Source organism: Pyxicephalus adspersus, chromosome 7 (genome assembly GCF_032062135.1).
Source record: "Pyxicephalus adspersus chromosome 7, UCB_Pads_2.0, whole genome shotgun sequence".
Classification (NCBI taxonomy): Eukaryota; Metazoa; Chordata; class Amphibia; order Anura; family Pyxicephalidae; genus Pyxicephalus; species Pyxicephalus adspersus.
Window position 1 is genome coordinate 14,552,923 of NC_092864.1, and position 9,857 is coordinate 14,562,779.

At 41.4% G+C, this 9,857-nt stretch overlaps 1 protein-coding gene across 1 annotated transcript; it reads right to left on the minus strand.

The window, feature by feature from the left end:
* Positions 1-1,403: 1,403 nt before the first annotated feature.
* Positions 1,404-3,272, minus strand: LOC140335146 (ras-related protein Rap-2c-like). The gene has a single exon (XM_072417556.1). It carries the CDS (start codon positions 3,131-3,133, stop codon positions 2,492-2,494), a length of 642 nt encoding a protein of 213 aa, XP_072273657.1. The 5' UTR covers positions 3,134-3,272; the 3' UTR covers positions 1,404-2,491.
* Between the last annotated feature and the right edge of the window lie 6,585 nt (positions 3,273-9,857).

The window sequence follows — 9,857 nt, forward strand, 5'->3', positions numbered from 1 at the left end:
GTTTCTCTCTACTGGCTGCACTTGTGCAAGGATTCCTCATAGACTTCTATGGGACCATCTCTGGAAAGTCCCCTATCCCCAAAGAAGTCCACTGGTGGTCAAAACACAGGAACAACGGCCAATGCAAAAAAAAGATTTTGGTACAATTTTACCATTGATCTGTGATACTTAAATAAGTAGGCATCATGACAATAGGATGTGAGGATTGTAAGCCTGTTCAGCCATTTTAACATTCAGAAATGCTCCAATTACTATGTTTTAAAATTCTGAGCTGCAGTTTTTTAGTTGTGAACTGGTCATATAAAAAGGGAAGGTAAATAAACCTGATTTGTCATGATGTTAGATGTGTGAGTTTTGCTGCAGGTAGGAAGTGGAAGAAATCCCTTTTTGTACAGGGGTTTAATTGCAATGCAGTTTATAAGACGTCTCATGTAGCATCTCAGAATATTCTGTCCCTAAAACTGCTTCTGAAGAACCTTTTCAGCAAACACCTGCCAAATATTCTAATAAATTCTTGAGGACCCCTTAAAAATGACAGCCCAGGAGATGGTTTTAAACAAAATGCAAATATGAAGCCAAAACCCCCAAATGCACAGCGTTCCAATTCTCTGTACCCCCTGCCATTGTATCAATAGAACCCTGGAGAAGAAGAGCACCCAGGGCGATTGTCCAGTTTGCCATACCAACAGATATTGTCCCATGGAGGAGTAACATATTACCAAATGTGGCTCTTTCCTCGCACCTCCCCCTAATATATCACCGGGACCCCGACAATTGCCCATTTTACCCTTCTCTCATGCTTCTGCCTAGTAGCAGTTAACTATGTGGTTAGATGCCCGTGCCAACTTACCCAAACCCTGTTGTTTTTTTCTTCTTCTATAAAGAAAATAAATGTTACTTTTATTTTGTATTTGTCTCCTGTATTTTTTGTGTTTTATACAAGTATGTAGTAAATAACAAACAAAACACACATACACATATATAGTGTACCTGTGCTCTAACACATTATGCATGATTTATTTACTTCTGTGGGCAAAATTTTAAAAATATTTTTATTAATAACATATTCCTATATATATATATATATATATATATATATGTAGATTGATAAAATAACAACCACCTGTGCTATAACACATTATACATGATTTACATATATGTGTGGGGTGCTATAGAAATAACACTTATTTTATTACTACGGTATTTATTCCAGATAGATAGATAGATAGATAGATAGATAGATTAGAATATGCATGATTTACATATGTGTGTGGGATGTGATGGTGCTTTTTTATTGAATTATTAATATACTCTATATATATATTTATTTATTTAGAGAGAATTATAATGATTATTATTATGTTTGCTGTAGCAGTAAAAACTCAGAGAACGTCAACTTCATTTCAGTATTTTGTTTTATTCATTTCTATCAATGTGCGTATCATTGACAAAATACATTCTTTGATGCTAATGCTGCAAAAACAGATTTTCTTCTTTATAAAGTGCAAGCTGAAATCTGATTGGCTTTAAACTTATGATAAAAAAAAACAAAACAAGCAGCCAGGTGGCTGACGAATGGCAGTGATTGGTCAGAGAAAACAATGCCCTTTATTCTAACCCCTTTCAGGTATAATCTTGAGTCACAAATCTTTTTTTACCACCCAGATCTAAAAATAAGGACCTCAGGCTGCACCTGCTGTAGGCAAATATTTTCTTCCTACAGTACAGTGGAATTCAATTGGAAGTGAAGTCATTGTGTGTACAGGCAGATCTCTCCCTAGCAGGATGTAAAGCTGAGCAAAGAGGCTGATTCTTTTTTGGCGCAGTTATATAAATCACAATACAGTCAGATTTGTTTTTTTTAAAAAGATTTTGGCTCAAGGCAACCAATCAGATTCTACCTAGCAAAAAGCTGTATATTGAGTTATAGGTTATTTGTCCTATAAAAGAAGCAAATACTGTACTTATAAAAGTGGCATTTTCAGGTACCAGGTATCATATTAACAAATTACCCCCCCCCAGCATCCTGCAATTTGGCCTTAAAGATTCAATAAAAAAAAGCTGGCCACAGATGTTACAATCTGATTGTACAATCTCTAAAACTAAGCACACACATTGCATTTTGATCATCATTGTTTACTTTTCCAATGGCATGGGTTTTTTTGCAGAATAATAAAATCTGTAATATTAAAAAAAAACAATATTTACAGTTCTTTCATCTAAACACAAGAAATGCATTTACTTCTACGTCCATCCAATGACAATATCTGTTCTGTTAGTTCTGAACATCCCTCAGGACCGTCATGAGCTCTCAGAACCTGCTCAGCACCAGATATTTGCTAGCTGCTGTGGAACTACAAGTCCCAGAATGCCTAAAGAGTTTGCATTGGCAAAACAGCAGTTGAGCTGCCTGTGACCTGCGTCAGAACTACACTCAGGAGCGACTCCCAATGCCGACTTTCGATTGTCAGTTCTTGGGTCCAGCAGCTTTTTAAGACAATATACAGCTCTGCTGCTTTCGGCGTGACTGCCTTTTCCTGGGCTCTGGCTGCGCGCTGGCTCTGCGCCTCTCCAACGCGGGACTCAGCATGCAGGGAAGGTTGACCCTGCGCAGAAGTTCCTCGAAGACGTCCTGCACTTTGTGGTTGAGTTTGGCCGAGGTCTCAACGTAGCCGCTGTCCCATTCCAGCTCGGCTGTGGCGGCCGCCTGCAGCGCCAACAACTGTCCGGTTTCTGCCTCCATCCCCGGGAAGCGGTCAGTTTGGTTGCCCACCACCACTATGGGCACGTCCGTCTCCCCTTTGACCCTCAGGATCTCTTGCCGCAGTCTTTCGACTTCCTGAAAGGACTCCAGGTCGGCCAAGGAGAAGACCAGGGCGAAGGCGTCCCCTTGTTGGATGCGCAGCTTCTGCATGGCGGGGAAGGAGTAGCTGCCACTGGTGTCCACGATCTCCAGGTGAAGTCGGAGGAGCTCCGGGTCAGGCTCCAGGCAGTAGACCTCTTCCACCGTACGGCGGTGCCTTTGCTCAAAGCGGTCATAGAGCAATTGCTGGATCAGCGCCGTCTTGCCCACACCGGCAGCTCCCATAAAGACCAGGCGGACGGTACCAGTGGAGGGCACAGAAATGGACATGATGATCCTTGAGTTGGGCTACTCTTCCGAATAAATGTCTTACAAAACAGCAGCCTCAGATTGATCACACCGCCTCCGAAAGTCAATGATCACTCACAACGAGCAGAAGTCTTAGCCAGAGGCACCGTCCTCACCAGCATCCACCTGAGCTCTAATAACCTGAGCTGCAGCCGCCACCTTTATACCTCCATGGGAACAGCTCCAGCCAATCAGCATGCAAGAAGCCTCCCCCTGAATGGGTGGTGGCGGAGGCCCTGTGCCAAAAAGACTGCAGATTTTTTTTGTGCTAATTCTGTGCTACACGTGTATTGTGTGTACCAGCAGAAAGTGCGGGAGGGGGAGGCTGAGGTGTTAGGAAGAGAGGATTTCATATTCATGGCTGGCTCAGCGCCTTCAGAATGTGGTAAATGTCAGGCTGATAGAATCTTTACATTCTTTAAAATGTCACGGCAGATAAAAAAGGTGACAATGTCTAAAAAAGACGCTTTGTTATTGTATCTGGTAAAGATAGGAGCAACACCTAAGGTCAAAATACAAAAGTCCTGTCTGCCCTCCTTCTATTCTGAGCCACTTCTTGTAACAGGGTGACAACACTATTTATTCTGCAGTGCGATCACCTAGCAGCGTTGTCACTAGTAGGGTGGCCCAAGACAGCCGTGTAGTTCTAAATGGACTAATTAAGGGACAAACACATTAAAACTAAACTCTAAGCAGGTGTAAAAGACACAATTCAATGCATTTTGTACATGCATGCAGTGTAAGGATGTGAATTTGATATGATGATAGCCTTTTGCAGTTACTGTACAGCAGATTCAGAGAGTGAGAGGAATAAACAGCACATGGAGCCAATCAGTTCATGTGCTGACAAGGAGCATGCTGATAGGAGAAGAAAGCAAAGTGTCAAAGGTTAGCTTATCAATGTGCTGCTTCTCTTTTTATTGCTCAGTCACTATCTGAGGACAACCTGGGCTCATAGGAAGTGGGGTAATATAATAATAATAATAATAATAAAAAACAATAACGTATAACAAATACATATAACAAGACACTCGAACACGGTGCAGGAACTGCTGCTTCATCTATTTCCCCAGGAACAGATCCAGCTACATTGGTGTCATTTACAGCTCTGTCCTTGTTGTGGCGATACGGCCACTTCCAGTCATCATTTCAGTGCTGTTTATCAATGACTTTCCAGCACTTGGGAACAGCAGCCAAATCACAATATTATCAGGGTTGTCATAGAGGTTGGGACTTATCCAAGCAGGAACAAGTCTGATAATGAGCTGCATGGTCACCTGACAACACCAGGGGACGCCAATCACAGACCATGGACCAGGTGCTCAGTAGGAGACATAAACCTGCAAACCTAGAAAAACAGATCTGTGCAAAGTGTGCTGAAAACCCAAAACAATGGCGCATTGTTCTACCGATAGTAAATAAAAAAGCACATAAACACGATTGTTTAAAGCAGGACTGCAAATATTACAAAATCCCAGAGGGGTGATTAGATCATAATTCTTAATGTGGCTGAATGTTGTCACCCTAGGTAGGGAAAAGGAAAACAAATGCAGCCACCACATTTGAGGACTGGTAAGCTGTAACAGATCATATTTTTGTTCTTAGGTTTAAATCCGATTTAATGATAATTGTTTTCTTTAGAGAGGATTAGGGCAGACAGAAATCTGGGAAGAACACATAAGCAGATTCCTATCTCCAGCATTTAAGTACTTAGAAGCAGTAAGAGCCTTTTTTTTATTAATAATTACATATCGGCTGTCTGTGCTGCCCATGGCCTCCAATAAAATATCTCCTTCCCAATGGTTAGAATTGCATTGGTTATACAAGCTGCTTACTTATCTATATTTTGAATTCTTTATATTCCATGGCATGTAGATTCAGCCGGCTCCTCACTACGATCCTGAGTATCACTGCATCCTCTGGTCACATGATTCTGTGCGGTGTGACTTTCTGATGGATGTGAATTCACAAGACCGGGTGAAAATGTAACATCTATGGATATCTCAAATCAAGGGAAACCTTTAGGTTATCCTGACCTTCAGTGCAGTTTTAAAACAAACACTGATTCCCTGTCACTTGCTGTCTAATGCAATTACTAAAGCCCCATACAGACATCCAATGGAATGATTGTAACTGGAATAGAATAAATAAACAAGAGCTGTACACACAAAGCCATTCTGTTCATTGGAGCAAGTGAATGGCACCTTGCTGTGCTCTCCTCCATAGGAATAAACAGCAGTGGTTCCTGATCAGTTATTCATTAATCCATCAGGGTGGATTGATGAATGACGTTGGGGGAACACATGTCATATTTTCACCCAAAATTAGCAAAACTGTTCATTTCAGGTGACGTGTACATATTGCTAACAGAACCTCTGCCTCTGATCTTAGTCTGGGCAGCCAATCAGTGCCTTTGCTTTTCACAATTCAGCTGTGGGATTGGTAGAAATCATGAGTCATGGACCCAGTGGAGAAGTTCTGTTACAGGTGGTATTGTATTAGGACTGGGCTGAGGGCTAGGCAGAAGTTATGTGCATAAGGGCCATACCTTGTAATTGGTACATGGTAATGGGCACATTGTAATGGGTACATTGTAATGGGTACATGGTAGGGGGCACATGGTAATGGGCACATTGTAATGGGTACATGGTAGGGGGCACATTGTAATGGGTACATGGTAGTGGGCACATTGTAATGGGTACATGGTAGTGGGCACATTGTAATGGGTACATGGTAGCGGGCACATTGTAATGGGTACATGGTAGTGGGCACATTGTAATGGGTACATGGTAGTGGGCACATTGTAATGGGTACATGGTAGTAGGGATAATGGTAGTGGGCACATTGTAATGGGTACATGGTGGGGCACATTGTAGTAGGTACATGGTAGGGGGGATAATGGTAGTGGGCACATCATAGTGGGTACATGAGAGGGGGCACATTTTAAACTTTTCACCCAGTCCCAGCACTGCAATGCGCAAAACCTTGGTCAGCTCTCATCTCCAATCCCAGACCCAACACCTTCTCATATCTAAAAGACAGCACCCACCATACTTGTAAATGATTCCTCAGTCATCCCTGGTCCATATATATTATTACTATTATTACATTCTAATAAAAGTCAACATCTCCCCATCCACAGATGGGTGAGCTAGGGGCCTTAGATATTGGTCTATTGTTATTAACATTTATTTAGGAGCCTTTAAAAAGCTGTTACTTTGTTCTTCCATTGTTTTATTTATATTAATATGCCTGCATGCTATAAATTGGCTGCATCAGCCAATCAGATTTCAGTTGGCAGTTTTCCATTACAGGCAAGGAAGGAATCCAGATTCTGATTGGCTGTTTGGTGCAACACCTCTCACAATTTCTTTCCATTATACAGTGACTCCATGGAGCCCTTTGTCTAATGAACACGATTCAAGCAGATATCAGCTAATGTTTTTTTCACCTTTCAGCGTCCCGGTCTCCTTCCAAACCCCTAATCTAAAATTTAGAGTACACCATGGAAGCTGAGTACGTTCCATAGGCAGCAGTGAATGGAATTTTAAACAAGCTGCAGCCTGGGGCCGGGGTTGTCTTGCTATCAGTGTGGAAAGTGTCCAGCCGGAGATAGAATTGTTGTGACTGCCATGCTGACATTTCCCTATTTTATTCCACGTCAAAATAAAAACAAGAACGGCCGACAAAAACAGAAAACATGCGAACAATACGAGTGTAGGCTATCTCTGGCGATAAGACGGGGCTTGTTATAAAAGTGACAAGCTGATTACAATGTACTTTTAAATATGTAAGAAAATATGATATTGCAGTTGTTGGAGATGATAAAAAACAAAAGTCATGGCGGGACAAGAAACCGAAAGAGACCTTGTTGTCAATCTGCAAAACCAAATAAAGCGGGCAATTAAAATAAATATTTACCTGTACGGGGGCTGAGGAATTGCTCCCTGAAATCTGCTAAAAACAAGCACTTCTGGGATTGTAGAGTTACCCTCCCCCTCTTTTGGATAATGGTTCACCCTGCTGATCCCAGTATCAGTGCATGACAGGGAGGAGTTGGAAGGAACCACTGAGTGTTGCAGGGGGGAAAAGAAATTGACACTCCCAGAAGTTTTAATCTCCATCAGAGTGCAAGGAATCATCTTTTAGCAATGGAGAAAGAGGAAAGGAACCTTTTACACCCTTTTTAGTGTCATCCCACCCAGACGAGTGCTGACACAAGGTCTTAAAGCACTCAAGACAAAAATGCCAAAGCCAGCACTTTAATGAGCTATGAACTACTGTAGCAGGGCAGGTTGCAGATAGCCAGCATTAGGGAGCAGACAAATACAGGGGAAGAATGAATGGAAAGAAATAATGACATGATGACATGAAGACTAATTGAAATATATGACAGATAAATAAAAAACTTGGAAGGCGTATATCCCAATGTCCCCCCCCCCCCATTACAATGCTCTGAGATTCATGATGCGTCTGTGGAGTTTAACATTACTTTAATCCTAAAACCTACCTATGCTGAGTTATAGGAATGGGTAACCCTAATTGGTTTTGAATGGATGATATACCCAATATTTTTTGACGTCCTACAATTTTCCTGGGGAAGCTAAATCTGCAAAACGCATCGAAATGCAAGTGGGACTAATTAATTAGGGTTTCACATACTCCTCCAATTATTTCACAAAATGTGTAATACATTTCATGTGTTTTAATATCACATAAATTGAGGTTTTAACAGTGATATGAAGTTTAAAAAATTGGTTTATTAGGTGGTGCCTGAAAGGTCTAGTAATTTTTTTTTTGATTAAATTATTACTGGTTGCCAATCTTGCCTGTTTTGTCTTGGTGAAGCATCCAAAGCTTATCCCATGCTAATAATAACATACCTCCTAGATAGATATGGAGCATGGGATCACAATGGAACAATGCAAAGACTGGTGTGCATGAGCATTAAGTGAACATGAGCACCAAGCAAACATGAGCACCAAGGCAACGTGAGCACCAAGCCAACATGAGCACCAAGTGAACATGAGCACCAAGCCAACATGAGCACCAAGTGAACATAAGCACCAAGGCAACGTGAGCACCAAGCCAACTTGAGCACCAAGCCAACATGGGCACCAAGTTAACATGAGCATCAAGTCAACATGAGACCCGAGTCGACATGAGCACCAAGTCAACATGAGCACCAAGCCAACATGAGCATCAAGCCAACATGAGCACTGAGTTAACATGAGCATCAAGCCAACATGAGCAACAAGTCAACATGAGCACCGAGTTAACATGAGCATCAAGCCAACATGAGCACCAAGCCAACATGAGCACCAAGTCAACATGAGCATGAATGAATATTTGAAATTGAAGTTCAGCAAAATAATCAACCGAAATTCTTTTGCACAAAATGCATTTAATGGTCCAAAAGACAAGTTCATTATTAGAGTTCACCCAGACTTTATTCCTAAGATTATAAGTAGCCATTGCTCTATGACTATATCCTCCTTAACTTTCCCGCACTTACTCAGTTAACCTCCTTAACCCTCTCCCAGCCCGGCTGGTCTGGCATGCCAGCAAGGTCCCATCTAATTGTGTTGGTTTTTCCATGAATATTCCACTCCGCCTTCTCCGTTCATATTTACAGATCTGGTGTTTACAGTAGAAAATTAAAGCATCTGCACAGTGTTTAATTTACTACGCATGACGGAGGCTGTAAACAGACCTCCCAGGTTTATAGTCACCATTGTTTTGATATAAAATTTAGTGATTAGGAGTATGAGAGATAGACGATTTACGTCCCATATCAAAAGGAGGTAAGTTAGTAAGTGCCAGAAATATGTAAAATATGAAAAGTATATATATATATATATTTATTAAAAAAAAATATATATAAAAGCAGGCAAAGGGCATAGAGAGGTAGAGAGTAGAGAGACACCAGTAATTGTATTGGAGGGCTCCCTGGAGGTGGCAAGGAGATGGCATTTTAGCTGAGCCCAACAGGTATTTTCTGTACTTGCTGTAAAGGTTCCTAACCTGAAAACTAAAGCAGCCACCAGGATCGGTATGTTACATTATACTACCTTGTTCTTTGATCTAAGTGTATTCAATTTAATTTATTTAATTCAAAGCGGCTATAATAAATGTAAAGCCTGAAAGACCAAATGGTCATGGTGAAGCGGTTGGACTGAGTGATAGCAGCCACCTTGGGAATGGGGTCTTTCATTAAGGGTCAGCATGTTACTTTTCCATTGTATAATCTGTCACAGTGGAAGGGCTGGTTTTAGAGTAGGACAAACAGGGCCCCAACCTCCTCCTTAGTTGACAGGGGGCCTGGAATGCAATGCATTTGGGGCCCCTTCCACATATTTGCACATATTTACCCTATTTTGTCCAAAACTGTCGACGGTGTAAAATTTAGATTTGTTTTGATAACTTTGATGTCAGTTTGGATTACTTCTGAAATCATTTAGAATGATGCAATAAAGCGGATGCATTTGACCTTCAATTGACCTGCTTGTAGAGAAGAGAAGCAAAGACGTGAACAAAAGACGGCCATTAGTGACCCTTAACAGGTCATAAGTAGGGTTAGAGAGGGGAGGTAGGTAATGGTATGGATGGGGAATGGAAATTAGAGAATGGGTGTGGGTAAAGGCCATGGATATAAAGTTATTAAAGCTTTAGAAGTGCACTGATAGGAAACTGGTGGAAGGAGGGA

What these genes read in the sequence shown, in the direction of transcription:
- LOC140335146 (XM_072417556.1), bottom strand. Translation starts at nt 3,133, where the DNA reads ATGTCCATTTCTGTGCCCTCCACTGGTACCGTCCGCCTGGTCTTTATG.